The 20,624-nt window shown below is 45.0% G+C and overlaps 1 protein-coding gene and 1 long non-coding RNA gene across 5 annotated transcripts; one reads left to right on the top strand and one right to left on the bottom strand.

The window, feature by feature from the left end:
- The first annotated feature begins 1,238 nt into the window (after positions 1 to 1,238).
- Positions 1,239 to 18,836, top strand: nedd4a (NEDD4 E3 ubiquitin protein ligase a). 4 transcript variants are annotated; one of them, XM_011610316.2, is made up of 29 exons: positions 1,239 to 1,401; positions 2,303 to 2,376; positions 2,933 to 3,011; positions 3,106 to 3,144; positions 3,316 to 3,369; positions 11,451 to 11,501; positions 11,797 to 11,858; positions 11,970 to 12,066; positions 12,214 to 12,374; positions 12,453 to 12,570; positions 12,640 to 12,795; positions 12,872 to 12,955; positions 13,063 to 13,182; positions 13,260 to 13,454; positions 13,572 to 13,652; positions 13,903 to 13,957; positions 14,029 to 14,087; positions 14,226 to 14,291; positions 14,390 to 14,619; positions 15,085 to 15,206; positions 15,286 to 15,356; positions 15,443 to 15,538; positions 15,624 to 15,697; positions 15,777 to 15,837; positions 15,917 to 15,976; positions 16,049 to 16,156; positions 16,247 to 16,343; positions 16,425 to 16,497; positions 16,856 to 18,831. In XM_011610316.2, exons 1-29 carry the CDS (start codon positions 1,357 to 1,359, stop codon positions 16,956 to 16,958), a joined length of 2,691 nt encoding a protein of 896 aa, XP_011608618.2. In that variant the 5' UTR covers positions 1,239 to 1,356; the 3' UTR covers positions 16,959 to 18,831. The 4 variants fall into 4 exon arrangements, with proteins under 4 accessions (XP_011608618.2, XP_029701679.1, XP_029701681.1 ...); XM_029845822.1 differs by lacking the exons at positions 1,239 to 1,401; positions 2,303 to 2,376; positions 2,933 to 3,011; positions 3,106 to 3,144; positions 3,316 to 3,369 and adding exons at positions 3,398 to 7,121; positions 7,224 to 8,252 and having other exon boundaries at positions 16,856 to 18,833; XM_029845819.1 differs by lacking the exons at positions 1,239 to 1,401; positions 2,303 to 2,376; positions 2,933 to 3,011; positions 3,106 to 3,144; positions 3,316 to 3,369 and adding an exon at positions 3,397 to 8,252 and having other exon boundaries at positions 16,856 to 18,836.
- Positions 18,044 to 20,623, bottom strand: LOC105417295 (uncharacterized). The gene is made up of 3 exons (XR_965040.2): positions 20,482 to 20,623; positions 20,288 to 20,378; positions 18,044 to 19,543 (listed from the first exon to the last, which is right to left on the bottom strand). It is a non-coding gene; the product is annotated as an uncharacterized lncRNA (long non-coding RNA).
- Between the last annotated feature and the right edge of the window lies 1 nt (position 20,624).

Below are 20,624 nucleotides of genomic sequence, written 5' to 3' on the forward strand. Positions count from 1 at the left end.
CAAAGGGGCCGGACCAGGAGCAGATGGATGGATGGAGAAAAAATACACATCTTGGGATATGGAGAAAACATGTGCTTTAATTTCAAATGAAAATGAAGAGAAGCATTGCAACAAAATATCTGACGTTGGAATGAGTCTTAAAACACTTAAAATCAAATGAATAAAATGTGCCTTTTTAAAAAAAATTAATAACCATTTCTATTTTAAAGCACTGAAAGTTCTGTTATCCTTCAGGATATCACCATCACTCTCCTCCTGACTGTCTTTTTTCTAGTGGGAAAACACCAGAATTGCAGTGAAAATATAACATTAACAAGGTTTATTCATTTAATTTTTCAAGTTTGGCGGGCCGGATTAAAACGTTTAACGGGCCGCGTGTGGCCCCTGGGCCGTAGTTTGCCCATGCCTGGGTTAGGGTCACGACCTGGCTGAATGAGAACCAACACGGACGTGTGGCTGAATCTCTATAACATTTAGACCTGCAGCTGCCCTGACCAGCTCGTTGAGAGGAACTTATCCGTGGTCTTGTTGCACAGCCAAACATGCTTCGCCTGAGCTGTCAGTTTGATTGATGGCAGTAACAGTCGCTGCATTTTCAGCCACACACTGTTTGTTTTCCTGTTCCTCAGCAGTTTAAATCACAAATATCACTGGTCCTGATTTGGTCCACCGGCAGACCTGGAGAAAGTTTCCAAATGTTCAAAGGCAACTTTCAAATTCCCCTTCCTAAATCTGAGTGAGGAGCATTTATTACTTGATTACTTTGCTCCTGACTGGAAACTGGCGATTGTGCAAGCGGATGACTTTCACCATTACAGAAGAAAATAAGTCACAGGTTCACACATGTCATTTATTCTCCAGCAGGACCAAGAAATGCCGAGAATTCAACAATAGAAGCTTTCAGTAGTTTGGATAGAACTTAGAATTTCATAAAATGGAGAATTTTGTTTCATCAAAACTCAGTTGCACCTTCATTTTACAGTAATAGACTTGTAGTTAAAGGTATATTATCAGTGGTATCATCATTGCCAGCGTCGAAGTAGAATATAATAACATCCTCATTAATGGAAATCAACAGTTTGTTATGTTTTTCCATTTCCACACCACACTTTTCCAGGCTAAAAACCCTCCTGGCTGCAGGTCCTGCGGAGGAAGAGGAGGGAGGAGACGGGAGGAAGGAGGAAGCGGAGCTGGAGGAGGAGGAACAGGAACAGCAGTGACGGCGGTGTCACAACTGGCTCTTATCTAATAACATCCAGTGTAAAATCACATGAGGCCATAACAGAGCCGGAGCCAGCACACACCGGCCGCTCTTCTGACCGTCGCTCTCCAGGAAGAAGCCAAGGGAGGGAGGCCATGGCGTCGCTGTCGCCCCCGGTCCGGGGGCTCCACACGGACGAGGTGAGGGCTAGGGTCAGGGTTAGGGTCAGGGTTAGGGCGCCTTTCCCCCGTTTTCATCTCCCTTCTCTGGGAACTCCCTTGTTGTTAGCCGACAGGCTAAGTATTCCGGGCTAACTCCGCCACGCGCTCAAAAGTTGCTCATCAAGCTAATTGAGGCAACGTGTTGCTCTAAGTGTGTTCGGGGGTTCTACACGGCGTTTAGAAACGTGGTTCCGTCACGAAGAATTCACGATCGCTCACTTTTATTCACTGCTTTCCGAGTTGTTGACGCCTTTTTTTTGGCCTCACGCACACGCGCGCGCGCGCGCGCACACACACACACACATCCTGCTGTACTTCTATTTTCTTGTGCATCTTCTAAACCGATTAACTAAACCGAAGAACTGCGGTTCTTCTATACTTCTCCTCAAAGGTATCCTAAGAATGCATATTTTGGTACTGAAGTACTACACACACGCACACACACACGCACGCACACACACACACACACATTGCATTCATTGCTATTGTAAACATGTCAACTCTGAGATTGGAAGCAGGTTTTCGTCGCTCCACACAAGGCTGGTTTAAAAATGGTGTCTGTCTAGTTTAACAGTAAAAGTACAGTTGGGTTGAACTACATCCGGTTCTGTTGGACAACAGTCGCAAAGGAAATTAGGACAAGAAATAAAGGACCTGCCAAAACTATGTTGATTTAGATCCAGCATTCCCACCAGGACTACCGGGAATTCCCACACGTATTCCCGCGCTCCTCTTGTGCTTCCTATATTGGCTTTTCTCTGTTATGCTGGGTAAATGTTTGATGTGTAACTATTTTGTCACGATTGGTAATTATTATTATTATTATTCATCTTCTATTTCATCACCATATTCAGATCTGCGTTATTTGATGTCATTTCAGGAGGAATCCAGAATCCTAAAAGTGAAAGTTGTTGCAGGCATTGGGTTGGCAAAGAAAGATATTTTAGGAGCTAGGTAAGTTCTAAAGAATCTTAAAGCATAATTTTATTATTGTTTAGCCACACAGTCCTGTAATTTTCCTCTTAATTTGTTTTTGGAGCCAGGATATGTGTTTAATTGTCTGCAATTGTAAACAGTCTTCTTCCTGTCATTGTGTAATGGCAGTTTCCTGCATTTTACACTAAAATTTTACACTAAAATCTAGACTACAACAAAGAGGCGAAGCATATTTGGCCATTTGGGGCATCTAATTGAAAATTATGTTTGATAATGATGAAGAATTTTCTGTGCTGGTTAAAGACAAACGTCATTATTAACTGACTAATGCTGTCAGAACGTTGCTGTGAGCATTAAAGGGCGCTGAGGTGGGTTAATGGATAATGTGATACGATGATGGATGTTTTTATAAATGTCGGTGACCGCAGAGGATACCCAGTGTTCAGTGAGGTTGTGACGCGGCTGAGGTTAATGTTCCTAAGGAGGGCAGCGTCTAACGAAGCCCCAGTGTCGTTATCATGTTTAGCTTATGCAACACACGACGCTAATGAGGCTGCATATTTGATTCTTGTAGCGACCCGTATACAAAACTGTCCCTCTATGACCCCGCCAGCGGGGAAATCACAAGTCTTCAGACTAAAACTATTAAGAAGGTGAGTCAGCATCAATGTTTGCTCTTATCTTGGTATTTTCCTCTTCCTGTGACTCTTTTAAACACCATTTTTCTCCCTGTTTCATGGCACAAAGACTTTGGACCCTAAATGGAATGAAGAATTCTTCTTTAGAGTGAGTAAACCTTAAAATGAATCAAGATGTCACGTGCACACAGTGGCATGCATGTTATTGACCTGGGTGTCATATTGAACAGCAGCTACACCTTGAAAGCCGCGTTGTTACGCAACGGCTCCTCGTTAAACCCGGTATTTATTCATTTTTATTGTCAATTTTGAATTTCAGGTTGATCCCAGGAAGCATCGCTTGCTGTTTGAGGTGTTTGATGAAAACCGTCTGGTAAGTTATTAAATGGTTACAAATGAACACACACGTTTCATGAAATGATATAAAACAGCCAGAGATTGTCGGCTTAAGAGACTAATGCCATTAGGTAATGAACCAAGTAGCTTTACATCTCTCCTGTGTGTAATAGACTCTTTGTATAGAGCCTTTGTAGCAGAAGGTGCTCTGTGCATGACAGGAAACGCTATTAGTGTTAAATGTAACGTGTCATATTGCAGTTTCGTCAGCTTTAATGGTACAATTGACAACAGTAAATAGGGGCGAATCTGCCTCTGGACCAGTCCAAAGCCTGTCTGTCTGCACAGCTGTGGCTGGGTAGACAGACAGGACGCAAAGTTCACCGTAAATCCTGTAAAGACTTTGTGGGAACCGACATTTCAGTTGTTTTATGAATGCCAGAGTGTTGTGCAATGCTCCTGTAGCTCTGCGGGTGGAGCGTGCACGCCGCGTTAAAGGTGAAATATACATGTTTTAAAAATCCCTTTTCATCATATCTGTTAAAAGTGTCACTCTGACCTGGCAGCAGTACATAAGTAAAATGATCTGGGGGATAAATGAGCCCCTTCTTGGAGCTCTAATTCCATTTACAAGAGACCAGCGCGCCTCAAAAACAACCAAAACTCCACCTTTGATGTTGGGGGCTGTCACCCAGAGCAGGAGTTGCATTTTTAGCCTCCCCAGGTCCTTTATTGTCTATCAAAAAAAAATCAAACTAGTTAAATGTCTAAAAAAAGACCTCTGCCAAGCAAGTAATTTGCCCACATATTGTGACTTATACCCAAAACAACCTTGTGTGTGTTCATGCAGGGGGACAGGTGTACCAGCAGCCTGTCTTCCTTTAATGGAGGTTGTTGAACTTAAAAATAACTGTACAAGTTAACCAGTACCAGTATAAAGGCAGCAGTAATGCAGGGTTAAGCAACATCGCACAGGTCAAAGCCAAGGTCAAAGTCCAGAACGTCGCCAAAATGTGCCCCTCTCTCCTTTAGCCCATTTGTATCAGCATTTACTGAAAGTTTTGGAGTTGCTAACAGACGAACGGATGCTGGCTGTCGCATAAGTTCAAAATATACGTCAAAAGAAATGTTTGCATTTCCTACGATTTAAAAAAAAAAAAAAAAAAAAAAAAAAGAATAGTTATAAAAGAGACATTTTAAACGGGCACCTTTGTAGTCCTCAACCAAGACACACAATCAACAGTCAAAAACATGGATTTATTTCCCCTGGAACATAATGAAATACAGCATTTTGTGCATTTTAGAAGTTATTGAGAACAGAACTGGCTTGAGTTGAGCTGCCGACCCAGTTTCAGGCTGCTGATGTATAACTGGACCACTGAGTCACAAAACCACATGTAGAACACATCTGGTTGCTCCACTCTGCTATTTGTACATCTCATAAACAGGGTTGTGAATTTAATCACCACAATATTTTACACACTGAATTCTAGCTAACATTTTTAAACATTAAATGTGCGTAGTAGTTTTTAAATATCTGGATCCCAGCTGAGTAACATTGGAGACGGTGATTCATTTACCTGTCAAACCTGCAGTTTCATGGCTTATCTGAATAATAAAATGAGACTGATTTGGCAATTCCTCCACTGCTGAATGAGATAAGGCCTCCGAGGGGCCCGCAATGAGTTCAGAGTATAAGTATATTTGTAAAACACGAAGTAAAAAATGGCCACTGTTGTTCGGGTGACAGTAAAAGCTGTGTATCGGCCCAGAAGGGGGCGAAACAGTAACAATCTTCACTTTTATTATTGTTGCCTGGAGACCAGCAGCACCTATTTAAAAAAGGAGTTGGAAACATGTAAGTTCCAGATGATGGCTGATGAAATGTTGGCCTGAGTGCAGGAAGGTGTTCAGCAGGCGCCATTTTGAGGTGGCTGGTTCACGTCGGAACGTTTCCGAGTATGATGGGACAGGTTTATCCTAACGTGACGAGTGGTGGGCGTGGCGCCTCGACGCCTCCTGGCATGCCCCGTGGGTATTTTGAAGGATATTTGCGGGCGTGTCAACATTGTGAACACAACCTTCATGTGTGTCGCTCTTGTTATTAGCTGCTAAAACAATGGTGCAGTATTATGGGAATTTTGTTAATGGCCCGAATTTAATAGTGACAGTTGGTTTAAATTGGAAAAACAAAGTTCAAGTAAACACTAAATATTTAATTTAGACTCTGATGATTTCCTGTAAAGTGAATGCTGGTTTTGCTGTTGATGAAATCCACCAAAATGATTTAATTTAAATTTCTGTGTCTCCTGTTGTGAATCATCTCTTTTCTCCTCCTCTGCTGTGGTCACGGGACAACAAAGAGGTTATTATAGTTTGTCCTTCGCTGCTTCCTTTGTTTTATTCACTTTGGCGCCATGATCATGTATATTACTGGCAACATGGCTTCATTATTTGTGGGTGACATCACTCAGTCGGGCTTGAAATGTGACGTGTGCGTCACCAAACTCGTTTTAAGGCAGATGGGTGATTAATAGCCGATCACGAGGTGCTGCCTTGCTCGTCATGCTGTTTTATAAGAAGGCATTGGGCTTGACTGGTGAATCATGTCGTTAACCTGAGTGTGTACCTCAGCATCCCGCCGAGGCCGAAGCTGATTTAGATGCAGAGTAATGTGCTGAAATCGGCCGGCCCTGCTTATAATACGTTTCCATTAATAAACGGGACTGTCAACAGCTACGGAGTTGAAATCTGACTTTGTTACATGAGGTGTCAGATGACAGGAGTCATGTTGCCGATAAGGTAAACTCAGTTACATCCTGTCCTTCTGAGTTTTCCTCTCCTTTGGCATCTTATTTTATCCAGGAATATAGAACATGATAAAATACCTTGTGGCTGCCATTTTACCAAGCTTTATTGGCATTTTCCTTTTAAAGGCCACGCGTTTTCATAGCCGTGGTTAATCTATACTGTTTGATTTCGTCGCTTAATCCAAAGGTTCTTGCCAAATTATGTGGAAAGTCATTGCTGTCCATTTCCTGTAATTCAATAGCAGTGGGTAAAAATATTTGTGGGGGCACAGAGCAGAAGAAACACTAGAAGCACAGCCGGGGCAGGAAGCAGCCTTGTGTAAATGGCCCGAGGAGGCTGTAATAACCCGCAGCAGCTTCGCTCCAAGATGCAACATATATCGCTACAGTGTTGTTGCTTTGCAAGGGAATGAACCAGGAACATGTGACACTGCTCGAGATTAAACAGGCAGGTTGTCGGGAGCTAGCTGTGACCTAGCGGCTAAGCTAAGCCCGGGCAGTACATTATTGTCGTTTACTGTAAGTTTCAGCATTTTTCTGTTTTGGTTTAAGGCTCGCTGAAGGGGCAGACCTTTGGCGTTGCTCTAGTTTCAAAGGTCGCGTGTTTGGATCATGTCTCCAAACAGAACCAGTGACCTCCTATAACTAAAAGCTGAGATCAGCCGGGGGAGGAATGTAGGTTGTCACCAGAGCTATTTTGGCAGCATGCAGTCGCTAATGATTGTGATCACAGCGCAGAGCTCGGAGCAGTTGCTTTGCTTTCCTTTTTTCCTACGAGCCGGACCGACCATGCAGCTCCCGGAGTGGCCATTAGAGAGTTAAGTGAATGGCACGACGGCTGCGCTTGCATTTTGCATCAAGGAGAAGCAGCACGGACCCCCTGTCTGAGAGCTTCAGCAGCCATGGTGAGACCAGCGGAGCTGTCGTGCCAGCGTGTAGCCCGACAGACGTCCTGGCGCACGGCTCCTACCACTTGAAGGTGACGGGTCTGTCAGCAGACTATGCAAATTCGCCGCAGCACTCTTCAGTTTTCATACCCAGTGTTAACACTGGAGGATGTACTAAGAAAAGCGTTCTGCAGATCTCCCTGCAGCCCCGCGGAAAGGTCAGCGGAGAGCCGGAAGCTAGTACAGAGGATGGAGACCCGGGGGGCGGCGAACCAGGGATCGTTAGTGGCTCCGACGGGAGCTCGTGCAGCAGTAGCATGGCCAGCGACGCCGGGTACTGTAGCAGCAACAGCATCTTTGAGTCTGAGGGTCCGGAGAGGCACAGGACCACCCAGGACAAGCGTCTGCTTCACAAATCCAGAATCCCACTGAGGCGCTGCTCCTCCTTGGTTATTTTTCCAAAGAGCCCCTGCAGTACTCCACCCGCTTCGCCCGTCAGCCCGGTGGCGTTACCTTTCCTTCCGCAAGCGAAGGGGTCTCACCAGTTCTGTGCCAGCGCATCTGCCAACGAATTCCTAGATGCCGAGGAGGTGACTTGGAAGGGGTCCACCACCAAGGAGTTAAGCGACTGTCGTCGAAAAGAAAGCAGCTCTGCCGAGTCCAGGGACACCAAACATATGGTGCAATTCAATATTCCTTTAGAAGATGAACCAAAAAGCAAGATGGAGGAGACCGATCAAACTTTAGACAAATCGAATCGTCACTCGAGCAGCTTGCTTCTGCGCTTTGGCCACCAGAGACCAATTATACCCAGAAAGGGAGCTACCGCCACCACCGAAGGATATTCTGAGGCTCGGAACTGCCCCGGGGGCAAACAAGACCCTCACAAAAAACTGTATCGTAGCACCTCCGCGTGTTTGTTCTCTTCGGGAAAATCCTCAGAGAAAAGTCCAAACAGCTTCAGCTCGGTAGAAAAGGGGCAGGAAATGCCCGAGGAAGTCTCTCACCGCGCCATACAAAGGAGTTTTTCTCTGGAAGTGCCGTATGCTAACACTGGAATTTCCTGTCATGTTTCAAACCCAAATCTAAGTAGCCCTTGCTCTCCACATGTGCACATCCATTTGAGCCCGTGCGGTCCAGCTAAGTTACCTGGTTCTGCACCCAATGTAAATACAACCCACAAATGGAACAATACAGAAGCAGTCCCAGGTCAGCCCACCAAGGTGAGTGATCCATTCCTGCTCTGGTCCCCTTCAGATCCGATACGAGCTGAAATAAATCGGAGAGACGGCGGTTCAGCCGCTCCGGGTTCACTTTGTCCCATAATGCTGCTAATTCACAGAAACAAGAAACCACAAGAAACGGGATTTGCTGTGGCCGAAGGGCCATAAAAAGACACAAGCTGGCGTTTAGTCTCTGATAATGCTGTTAAAGGATCGGTTCACACGGCTCCGGCTACTGTATTTACTTTAGCTGAGCTAAATGAGACGACGGCTACAGCCCGGCCATGAACCAGCCCAACCATTTAGGGGTGTTTGGTTGCAGTAACTCCATGTTCTCTGTGATATCTGGAAGCAGCCCGCTGTCCGTTTCCTGTTGTAAATGCTGATATGATCTACCACTGAATAGCACTTCATTTTTATGATTATGTTAGTGGTATGAATAGTCGATTTAAGTATTTAAGTGGGCTATTTTTAGCGGTGGGAAAAGCAGTGTCCCTTGCTGATAAAAATAAAGTCCCTCTGAAATATTCCCCCTGACTCCAGATAGTCTGGGGGGTATGTAGCACTGCCCAGACCCGTGGACTCAAATTTAACTGCGTGATACTAGAGGAGCGCACAGTCATGCCAGCCATCTGTGGACATGATGTGTGTATGGTGGAGGCACTGTAATGTAGGCAAGATGGGACCCTGAGCCTTTCCCAGTAAAAGGATTGTGTGTCTTCCTTCCAGGCAGTGTTTGTGAAGTATCAAGTGACGGCCTGCCTCTGCATTTAGCAGGTTGTCAAGTAAGGGCTTGTGCAGTGATTAGCCTGCAAATTAATTTTAAATGATTTCCTTTAAATGTTTTTGGCCGTGTGCAGTCGGATAATAAAAACCAATGTTTTTATTCTGCCCATGTATTCCTGTACAAGCATAATTAGCAGCTGATGAGATGGATGGATGTGTTCTTACGCTACCTGAACGCTGAATATAATGGAAGGAGGTCACACTTTGGTTCCTGAAGACGTTTAAATACATTTTAAAACCGCTGCAGTGGTTCTTCTCCAGCACAAATGACCCGGTTCCTCAGGGTTGATGTGTGGGAAAAGTCTGTAACTTGGAACTTTTGCTTTGGCTTCTCGTGTCAGGGATTTTCTGATAAGTGCATAAACTATTTATAACAAGATTGGGTTTAGTTTAGAGCCACTGGATCATCTCCTTCCACTAAATCAGCGGTCGACCTTTTTGAACGTTCTCTTGTTTGTTATTATTTGTGACGGCCGACGCGTCTGCACGTCTGTTGCCTTTGCATTTCGGTGCATTTTATGTAAATTTCTAGCGAGCGAAGACCAATTTATCCCACTTTCCAGGTACCAGAGTGGGAGTTTGTGGCAGAACCAACATGCAGGAGACTGAATCAGCACCCGAGCACCACTGACCTTTTTTATTTTCCTAAAAGAGGATGTTGTCATGAGCCCGAAGCCTTTAACTTTGAGAGCGGGACCCCAGCTCACCTCTCACCCAAAGAGGTGTTCTGTGTTCACACTGTGGGGTTCAACTGTTCTAAATGATAAAAAATAGCACATCTTTGAGTCCTACTTTTAATCCAGTCTTTTTAAAATTAGGAGCAGTTGATTATATTTGGCAAATATTTAGATCGAGCTGTGGTGGCTGATATTTTTGGACGTTCTGTTTAGGTGAGGGTGGTTCAAATTGGTGCCAACCATCCTTTATATCCGATGCTGAAGGCAGAATTCGGAATAAGTGTGTATATAATTAATCGTTTTCCAACTTCAGTCTATAGTTTCTGTTGAAAAACTCCTTTTTCATACCTTTAAAATAAGACAGCCTCACCTTGGCTATGACAAATGCAGAAGTTGGTTCTTCTTGCTGATGTTCTTTATTGGACCTCACATTTAGATTTAAGAAATGATGCATGTTTACTGAATTGATCCACCGACTGTAGTAACACTGCAGAAATTGGTCAATTGATTTAAAACATAAACTTTAATTTGTTTTTGGATAATACAAAAGGGAAATTTGGTGCTTTCATGGTTTTCATGGGTTTTCATGACAGTAGGTTAGATTAAAGGTGTTGGGTGGGTTAGCTTAAAGGTGGTGGGTGGGTTAGCTTAAAGGTGTTGGGTGGGTTAGCTTAAAGGTGTTGGGTGGGTTAGTTTAAAGGTGGTGGGTGGGTTAGCTTAAAGGTGTTGGGTGGGTTAGCTTAAAGGTGGTGGGTGGGTTAGCTTAAAGGTGTTGGGTGGGTTAGCTTAAAGGTGGTGGGTGGGTTAGCTTAAAGGTGTTGGGTGGGTAACCTGAGTTACTTTGGAGGATGTTCCCTTGTTTCCAAGCTACAGTCGTTATTGGAAGCTTGTTTTCCGATGACATACATGTCTACCGTGTTCACAGCGTCAAACTGATCACTTCTCCCGTGCTTATACTGCTGACTCCTTTTTAGTGGTGTAGCTCTGTGGTAGAGGTGTAATATGAAGAGAAAAAGCCACTTTTATAGCCACTTTATCTGAAATAGCTCGTTAAAAACCAAAATACACATTTGCTGCCTTAGCTTAGCCGGTGTAATTGTTCTCAGTACAGATTTGACTCCATGTGTCAGTCCTCCGGTATGAGGATGAGCATTTTACCTTTCAGGGCTCCAGATAATAACTATAAACATTCACACTGACTGTGAAGAGCTTATTTTAAATGAAGCTAAGCAAAGGTCTCCCTCAAATGGAACATTAAAATGTGCTCTTTCACAACTTTTGGAGCTGCTTACTTCTGCAACACAAGGCCATTTTCTCCCTATGGGGTTGTGGTTTTACACAATGAACAAGCAGCTGTCTGGTTTTTTTGGCATTTTGCGTGTAAAATGCCTCCACGCACGCACGTTTGTGCCAACTGCTAACGCTCCCAGCAACAGCTCGGCCCCCGTTGTCCAATCAGATCATTCATGGGGACGGTTTCAGGTTACCGTGCATCACGTTGTGGTTCACTGCAAACTACGGAACGGAACGTCGGGAATCATCTGTAGTTCTTTGTAGCTGTTTTGACCCCAATGTTGTGCAGATTATTATTGTTTTATGTCATCTAATTTCAGTCTAAATGCAGATTACTGAGCATGTGTTGGATGAAGGAGAGGATTGTTGAACAAATGGCATTAGTGTGGTTGCATGTGTGTCTTCAGGAGCTCATCCCTGTGATTCTCTCTCTCCTTGTCAGACACGTGATGACTTTCTCGGGCAGGTGGACGTCCCGTTAAATCAGATACCAGTAAGTCTCTGTCAGCAGGAAAACCTCGGTCTTCACTCACTGAACAAGACCTATTGTTGTTGCAGCTTCTCTCCTACAAGCTCTTGACCTCAGCCTCCCCACGTCGCCATTTAAATGTAACCATATACGCCCATATTCAGACGCCTGTTCCACGGCGTTTTCTATGGTCCTGTTTATGTTTCATGTTGTGTTCCCCTTTTGTTTCATTGTAAACACAACATTGAAAAGTGAGCCGTCTATTTTCCGGTGTTTGCGGGTCTGTTGATGTGACGGAAGTGTTTGTTTTCTCCCTCAGACAGAAAATCCTGATACCGAGAGGCCGTTCACATGCAAGGACTTCCTGCTTCACCCTCGGAGGTTTGTGTGATTTACCTCAGCACTCAATGATTTCCACTCGCTTACATGTATATTTGTATTTACCCGATAAATGATTGGCCTGTGTAAATAGTTCTTCTGTTTGCTGTGCAGCCACAAGTCCAGGGTCAAAGGTCACCTGCGTCTCAAAATGAGTTACCTCCCAAAAAACCCAGGTTCGGAGGAGGAAACTGCAGATCACCAAGACAACGTGAGTCTAACGATGGAACTGATGGGATGATCCAACACAATGGCACCAATCAGGCACATTTTTGTTCATTTGGATGATGAAAATCCAACATTAACAACTTGAACAAAGCAGCTGCTCTTTTCTATGCTCTGTACTGGTGTCGTGCAGGCTGATTGGGCATTTCTGGACGAGGACATGTCCGGCCCCAGACAGAACCAGCAGCTGCCTGCACTGCCGCCTGGCTGGGAGGAGCGGCAGGACAATCTCGGGCGAACGTTCTACGTCAACCACGCTACCAGAACCACCCAGTGGCAGCGACCCACAGTGCAGTAAGAGAAGTCTCCTGGGTCATTTCGGCAGGTTGCCCAGCGCAGCGCTGATGGGGTGTTTACGCGTGTCCCCAACAGGGACAGCGACGTGGAGAGGCAGCCAAGACACAGCAGCAGTGCTGAGGGGGGGCGCACTTTCATCACGCGCAGACAGATCTCAGACCCTGATGAAAGCAACGCCAGAGAGTCTCCTGAGGTAAGTTAAACCAGGTAAAAAGTTCCCCCACCCACCTTCTAACCTCGCCTCTTCTGTCTCATCCCGCAGAGCTGGGAGATCCTAAACGAGGAGGTGCCCACGTTCAACCACAGCAACAGCCATTCTCCACCCTCACCCGCACCAGAGCTTCACTCACTTTGTGACGAGATGAGGAACGTTCAGATTTCAGGGGCCGCCGCTGGCGACCTGCACACCCCCCCGACGGTGAGCCCTTTTACTGGGAGCCCTAAAGGAACCGCGATGACTGTCGGCTCTGACCTCTGCTGACCTTCTCACGCAGGGTTTTGTTCAAAGTTCACGCCATTCCAGTTACAGAAGAAGTGCCCACAGCTCAACAAGAGAGGAACAGCCTGTTAATCCAGTGGTGAGTGTTTGAGTCCCTGGCACCTGCCCATGTTTTAACAAGCCTTTTCTCCTCTGCAGTGTGTGTTCTTTGTTTTTCTTAATGCTGCATTTTCACCTTTTCAATAGGTGCTCCCAACCTCCGCTGGGTTGCCTTTAGGCTGGGAGGAGAAACGTGACAGTAAAGGAAGGCGCTACTTCATCAACCACCGCACCCGAAGCACTTCGTGGTCACGGCCCCCGCTCCAGGTAGACGCCAGTCCTGTGCACGGAGTCCATTTGATGTAAATAAATGATTTGTTGAGCACGTTCTTTTGACTGGGCAGAAGGCTGCATCTGTGCCCCCAGCAGCACAGAGTGCCCCACCATTCCAGGCTTGTGCTCCTCAGGAGCCTCCTCAGACCACCACCAGCCCGGAGCCCCCTTTTGAATCGGGCTCCCTGCCAGCTGGTTGGGAAGTCCGCAGTGCTCCTAACGGAAGACCGTTTTTCATCGACCACAACACCAAGTCTACCACCTGGGTGAGAACGCAACCACTCAAACAGCCGGGTTTTCTTCTCCAACTAGGATTCAGCATATTTTCCAGTTCTTGAAGGTTTGTGGCTGTTAGAAAACTAAAAAGTACTTTCCTGTACCAGAATGACCCCAGACTCAGATCCCAGATTCCTCCACAGAGGAGAAGAGACTCGCTTGATCCAAATGATCTCGGCCCTTTGCCGGTGAGTTCGTTTCTCTTCCTGTCTTTTTCTGTTTTAACGTGCTAATTACTCACTCGAATTCTCTGCGTGCTGCCACCCGGCCGGAGCTCACAGACGTGTCCTGTTGTCAAACACAGATTTTATCTTGTGTTGCAAACAGTTAATCAGATTAATCAGAACAGCACCAGGCAGCGTTTGACTGATAGTGCCGTCAGTTCCATCTGATAGTTTGAGATCATTTAGACATTTAATGAGAAACTTGCTTTTCCAGCCCGGCTGGGAGGAGCGAGTCCACTCTGATGGGAGGATATTCTACATAGATCACAGTAAGATATGACGGGTTTGGACTAACTAATGGGTGAGTGTCAGTATAATGAAGGTGGATTTGGTTTCACAGACACAAGGATCACGCAATGGGAAGATCCCAGATTACAAAGCTCAGCTATAACTGGACCAGTAAGTATAATTTGTGTGGAGGGAGAGTTTGACCAGACTGATCCATATTCCCTCCTTGAGGGTTTCTGATGTTATCTTAAATATTAAGCGTGATGCACCCAAACGGTAAAGATGAACCCCGTTCTCCGTTGCTCACAGGCAGTGCCTTACTCCAGAGACTACAAACAAAAGTACGACTACTTCAGGAAGAAGCTGAAGAAGCCGGTGCGTCTCCGAACTTCCGTCTCTCGGACTCACTGTAGGTTTACGCGCGTCATCATTGCACATGACCGTAAACTGTCTTCTGAATGATCTGCACAAAGGCCGACATCCCCAATCGGTTCGAGATGAAGATAAAACGGAACGCGGTCCTGGAGGACTCGTACCGCCGCATCCTCTCCGTGTCGCGGGCCGACCTGCTGAAAGCCCGGCTCTGGGTGGAGTTTGAGGGGGAGAAGGGACTTGACTACGGAGGGGTGGCCCGGGAGTGGTTCTTCCTCATGTCGAAGGAGATGTTCAACCCATATTATGGATTGTTTGAGTATTCTGCTACGTGAGTGCCTCCTTTTTCCCGTCATTGAGCCCTTTAGACGTTTGTCCCTGCCTCTCATGACTGCAGATGATCCGGCTCACGCGGGGCAAAGTGGCAGCACATAGATATTTACAGTTTGGTTTCGCACACTAAATTATCGTGTGATTAATTGCCATGGCGATGCCACCGAAGCCATGTGGCAAATGGCTGCTGAGGCTTGGTTGTCCGTGCATATATTCACACTTGGCTGTGACATCAGGCCGGAGGCCAAGAACAAATTGCTCTTTGGGCTCATTTACCACAGCAGGCCTGGCTCTCTGGCCACCTCCCTTTTAATAGCGTCAGGACTCCACTGGCAGCTCAGATGTTACATTTGATCACAAACTTAAATATTAGCTCATTGGTGGCTGTGATATTTTATTATTCAGTGTAGAACGATTGATCAGCTACGCGTAGTTTTTGAAAACACCCATTCTTGTGTTCCAGAGACAACTATACTCTGCAGATCAATCCCAACTCAGGCTTATGTAACGAAGATCACCTGACCTACTTCAAGTTCATCGGCCGTGTGGCCGGCATGGCCGTGCATCACGGGAAACTGCTGGATGGTGCGTGCCGTTCTCACTCACGTTCCTTTAGAAAGAGGGTTCACGCTTTTTAAAGGGGTTTTTTTTGCGTCCTTTGAAGCTTTCTTTATTCGGCCGTTTTACAAGATGATGCTGCAGAAGCCGATCACCCTCCAGGACATGGAGTCTGTTGTGAGTGGGGCTGTAAATGACCACCTTCACCCCTCTGAGCCGCTCTTCTAAGCTTCGATCTTCATTCTTGTCGGCTCTTTCTTCAGGACAGTGAATATTTCAATTCCTTGATGTGGATTTTGGAGAATGATCCAACTGACCTGGATTTGATGTTTACCGTCGACGAGGAGCTGTTTGGACAGGTTCGTTCAGGGTCGGGTTCTCTGAGCCTGTGGGGTGTGTCTTTCTCTTTAATCACACAAATCTGTCATGTTTTCACTGTTTAAGACTCACCAGCATGAGCTGAAGTCAGGGGGCACGGACATCATCGTCACCAATGACAACAAGAAAGAATACATCCAGTAAGAAGCTGAGAACTTAGTTTACACCAGCTTTAAGTTCAGAAATAGCTTGATTCTGACCTGCTGCTGTTCTCGTCAGTCTTGTGATACAGTGGCGCTTCGTGAACAGGATACAGATGCAGATGACTGCGTTCAAAGAGGTATTTCGACTCCATTCAGGCTCTAATCACAAAGTTAACCTAACGAAAAAGCTTCAACACAAATGTGTTCTACATTTAGGGATTCTTTGAGTTGATTCCACTAGATTTGATCAAGATTTTTGATGAGAATGAGCTGGAGGTGAGTTTTTCCCAGTCTGAGCCCAGCGTGGGTCCGTCCAGACGGTTAACGTGTCCTCTTTGTCCCGCTCAGCTGCTCATGTGTGGTCTGGGGGACGTGGACGTGAACGATTGGAGGGAAAATACCAGGTACAAGAGCGGCTACGCCTCCAACCACATTGTGATCCAGTGGTTTTGGAAAGTAAGTTTCTTTGTCTACCCTGGAACTTTCCGCCATGAGGCGTTTGATGTATATTTTGAATACACATTTGTGTGTTTTTGGTTATTACAGACTGTGCTGTTGATGGACGGAGAAAGGAGAATTCGGCTCTTGCAGTTTGTGACTGGGACGTCCAGGGTCCCCATGAACGGCTTCGCTGAGCTCTATGGTAATATCGCATGTTTACGAGCACTTGATCCTCTTTGAGTTGATGTTGTTATGTTAAGCGTATTAATGTTGCGTTGCCCAGGATCTAACGGACCACAGCTATTCACCATTGAGCAGTGGGGAACACGTGATAAGCTGCCACGGGCTCACACATGGTAACCAGATTTATATACATATTAACACACTTCCTGATCATTTAGGGTTAAAGTTTAGGAGCCTACTGTAGAGCTTTTAATAAGGGGTTGATCTTTTACATTCCTCCTGTTTAATTTATTTATTTTTCATTCATTAGTTAACAATACATTGGAATCTTTTTTCAAAATTGTAACATTGTTAGTAATATAGTTGGGTTTTTTCATTAAAGCTTCTATAAGCTTCTTATTTGCTCTAATTTAATTATATCTATGTGATAGTTGTTTACGCCTCCTAGTGGCAGGATGTCGGCATAACAACTACTACTGTTGTAAGTGATGTTGAATGTAATTCCTCTTTTGTCCGTCTTCTTCCTGAAAGCTTCAATCGTCTGGACCTGCCGCCTTATGAATCTTTTGAGGAGTTGAGGGACAAGCTGCATATCGCCATTGAAAATGCACAAGGCTTTGATGGGGTGGATTAATCTGTCAGCTGTAACTCTCTGGATTTTGGACATTACTGAAGTGAAACAGAGCAACTAAACAGACATTGTACGGTCTAAATTTGCCGCTTGATTGAGAAATGGACATTCTCAGCCGTCTGTGTTGAGGCACACAGGCAGTGTGGACATATTATGGGGTGAGGAAGGTATTTTATATCTCTGCTAACGTTTACAAGGCAAAAATGCAAAACTATTTTACCGTGAGAAAAATACAAGGGTTTCATTTTTAGCCGAGTTGCCTAGCATCGACCTCTCACGCTAGTTAGACTGGATGTCTTCAATGCAAAGGAAAAAGGAAAGATCTCATCCTGACATGTTGGTGCAAAGAGTGGACCACGGCTCAGAAGCCCAGTGTAGCGACCGCACGAGGAGACGAGCGTGCGTGTTCATATCTGTCTGATACCAAGTTAAAGTCAAGTCTGTAATCCCTTTAAATGTGACACCGGCCGTAAACGTACCAATGGTAATTGGAAAAAAGATTTAAATAGCGATGATTTGATTCCAGGACCGGCTTTAGGTCAGAATATTGTGCATTTTTCCCACTTCAGTGCACGGATCCAGAGTCATGGAGTGAGCAGAGCTACCACACGTGTATGTAGCCACGGCAGGTTTAGACGGATTTTAGCAACGTTCGTGTAAATACAAGTGTAACCTTTAATCATATCGCTTTAAATTATCTCAAGGTTTGACCAATTGGTTAATGGTGCATTATACATCATTTCTATGTGTCAGTTGTCATCACTCACTGTTCGTGTTTGCATCCGGGGAAAATAACCACAATCCAAAAAACAAGGAATTAAAACGGGACAGAAAATCGTTATTTAATCATTCTTATCAACAGTTCCGTAAATATGAAGTCTTATATTTATTTTCAGACCTGTGTGTGTGTGTGTGTGTGTGTGTGTCATTGGCACATGTAACGTTTAATTCAGCAAAGAGAAATTCAAATTAATTATGTAGCTGTTCAAGATTGTGATTTTAAACACGTTATCACGGACACTTTTTATTCTTTGCTTCCTGTTTTCTCCATTAATGTCCCCATATATTTTTGAATTGTGGTTGTGTCGTTCTTGTCCCAGTAGTTTGTAGACGCACCGTCGTGCCGTCTAAGATCTTCGTCGCTTTACGGATGAGTGGCGCTTTTTGTCTTCACCTCCTCGTGGGTGTCAAATCTCAGCACGGTGCTCTATTTTCAGAGTACGGCCGTGACAGTTGTGTTCCTTTTTGTCATGAATGTGTTCCGCTTGTTCTGTTTCTGGAGGTAATCGCCCAAAGCATTTGTTTGAGATTATATTTAGGTAGTCGTCCGGACGGTGAAATCAGTGTTTACGCTACCTGCTGTGTTTACAGGTCATTGAAAAATGAAGATGTTGACGACTGTTTCTTGTCTCTGACAACACGGTTTTGTACTTAAGCTTTTATAAAGTGAAGCACTTTGTTAATTTTGATGAGTCTTACTTCTGAACTGTTTGAATCTTTGCAAATCTGTCACCTGTGGATCCTTAAATTCTCTATGAGGAACGTGCACGTGTGTTTAAATGTTTACATGTGAACATACTTTTGAAAATAGACACATTTTCTACTTTCACTTCTGCTTGAAACACAGAGGCCTTCATTTTTAATATATTATACTTCTCGATGTTTTAATCTCAGAATGGAAATACTTTGATGTATTGTCAACTTGCAAATGAACATTTTAAGGTTCGACACCTTCAAGTGCATTACAATAACATCTACACGCATGCAACATATATACATCATTTTAAAGGGGGAAAAGGAAACTATAGCTGTTAAATCCCAATATGATGAATTATTACATGACACTATATATTTGAGAATAAATAAACCTAAAAAACACTGCCTTTTGTCTTTGTTAATGCAGCATGTATATATACACTATATACATATAAATATTATATTATGTATTAATATATATTATTTATAATTATCTAATGTTTTAAATAAAATAAATTGGCTTGATTACGATGATATTCCGCTGCAGTACCTGATGGTTCCAGCTGGGGGCGACAGAATCACTACCAACATCTGGCCTGAAAACTCCTTCAGTCAGTATTTGGATCGTTTCACGTTCCGCTTATTTTACATTTTCTTTATGTCCATCTATCTGTGAAGGGTGTTTATTAATGGGATGTCTTTAAACTACAGTTTAGTATAAAGTAGCTTTTAGCTTTTCATTCAGCTGCAGAATGCTTAAAGTAAGGAAACTGTGCAGAGCTCCTGTGCACGTCTCAGATGTTGGAGCCTTTTGGACGGCTCAGTTCAATAGCTTCTTTCTTCCAACTTCTCCCTGATGTGATCATAAAACACCCTCCTCCCCACAGGGGTCAGTGCAAAGGTCACCCAGATCTCGGACTGTCCCGGCTCCTCCTTTGGACCCTGGGGTCGGTGGGGATGGGCACGCGTGGCCTTCGCCGATGGCAGCGGCTCTCCTCTGCCCACGACCTGTCCAACACTCATAACCCGATAATGACTTTTCCTCCATCGATGCGGCCACAGCTCCACCGCAGCAGCATGCAGACGGACCGCCGGTCGCCACCGCTCGAGCCCTGTTGGTGACAAAAAACAGTAAATGAGTTCAGTTCAGAGCCAGTTGAGGGGATGAACGTGCAAAAAGACTCATTTTTCCTCATACGTGAAGTGAAAACTAGGAAATTCTTCAATCTCAATATTCTTTAAACAGCGTTTGCTGGGGTTTTTTTCTACAATTATTCATCCAGACATCATCATAAAGGGGAAACTCAAATGTGCACCTCAAGGCTCAGTTATATTTCTGTGGGTTTAAAGCTCTCAGAGGGATTTTTCCTCACGCCATCACAGCTGAGCTGCGGCCTTCCTGCTGAATAAAGGTTGCACAGGCGGGGGCCCGGGACCGTGGGAGTGTTGGGGGTTTGGTCTCACCCCCGTAAGTGATGGACGTTGGATCAATATCTGTATTGACGCAGCAGATGTCCTCCTCCTTTCAGCGCTTCCTCGTATTTGCACTGTCCAGGTTTAAAGGAAAGACGCGGACCAATACCCATCAACGCTTTAGAGCTTTCGGTAACAGTTGGTCTTGGCAAGTGTTGGAGACTCAGTAGCCACATCACATAATACAAGAGTCGAGGTTATTAATGGAGACCATCTGTTCATATATTCAAGAGTGTAGAACAGGTTCACTAACAGTGTTGGAACGTCAAATAATCCGTCAAAACCTGCCTTCCCCAACGGTTTGTAATCTCGTCCATCTTCACAAAACTTGTAAATCACAGACTGTCTGATGAATTTCCTCATGCAGTTGGAACAATGTTTACCTGCTGAGAGTCAACGCTTGATTCTGATGTTAAATCTGTCCCCACGGCCGCTGCAGGAGGGTTCATTTAAGACCTGAAGCCATGAAGGATACTGCAAAAACGCTTCATTTTAGAACTCACGGACAGAACTCAGACTCAAATAAAATTAGCATGTGTGCTAATGTGCATGCACGTAATGAAGGAACACGTCTCACCTCAAACCCAGGGCGCACCTCCCTGGAGCGCACCTCCCCGAGCCTGCACCAGGGGGCGCCACACCTGCCGAATCCTCGAGGAAACATCCCGGAGGAGGGCAACTCCTCCGGATCCACAGCTCAGACCTCCTCCCTCTCCTCCT

This window comes from Takifugu rubripes, chromosome 13 (genome assembly GCF_901000725.2).
Source record: "Takifugu rubripes chromosome 13, fTakRub1.2, whole genome shotgun sequence".
Taxonomy (NCBI): Eukaryota; Metazoa; Chordata; class Actinopteri; order Tetraodontiformes; family Tetraodontidae; genus Takifugu; species Takifugu rubripes.

Coding starts and splice junctions, on each gene's coding strand:
- nedd4a (XM_029845819.1), top strand. CDS start 6,969: ATGGCACGACGGCTGCGCTTGCATTTTGCATCAAGGAGAAGCAGCACG. Junction 12,375..12,452: donor TGGCAGCGACCCACAGTGCA/GTAAGAGAAGTC, acceptor TGTCCCCAACAG/GGACAGCGACGTGGAGAGGC. Junction 15,977..16,048: donor TTGATGAGAATGAGCTGGAG/GTGAGTTTTTCC, acceptor TGTCCCGCTCAG/CTGCTCATGTGTGGTCTGGG.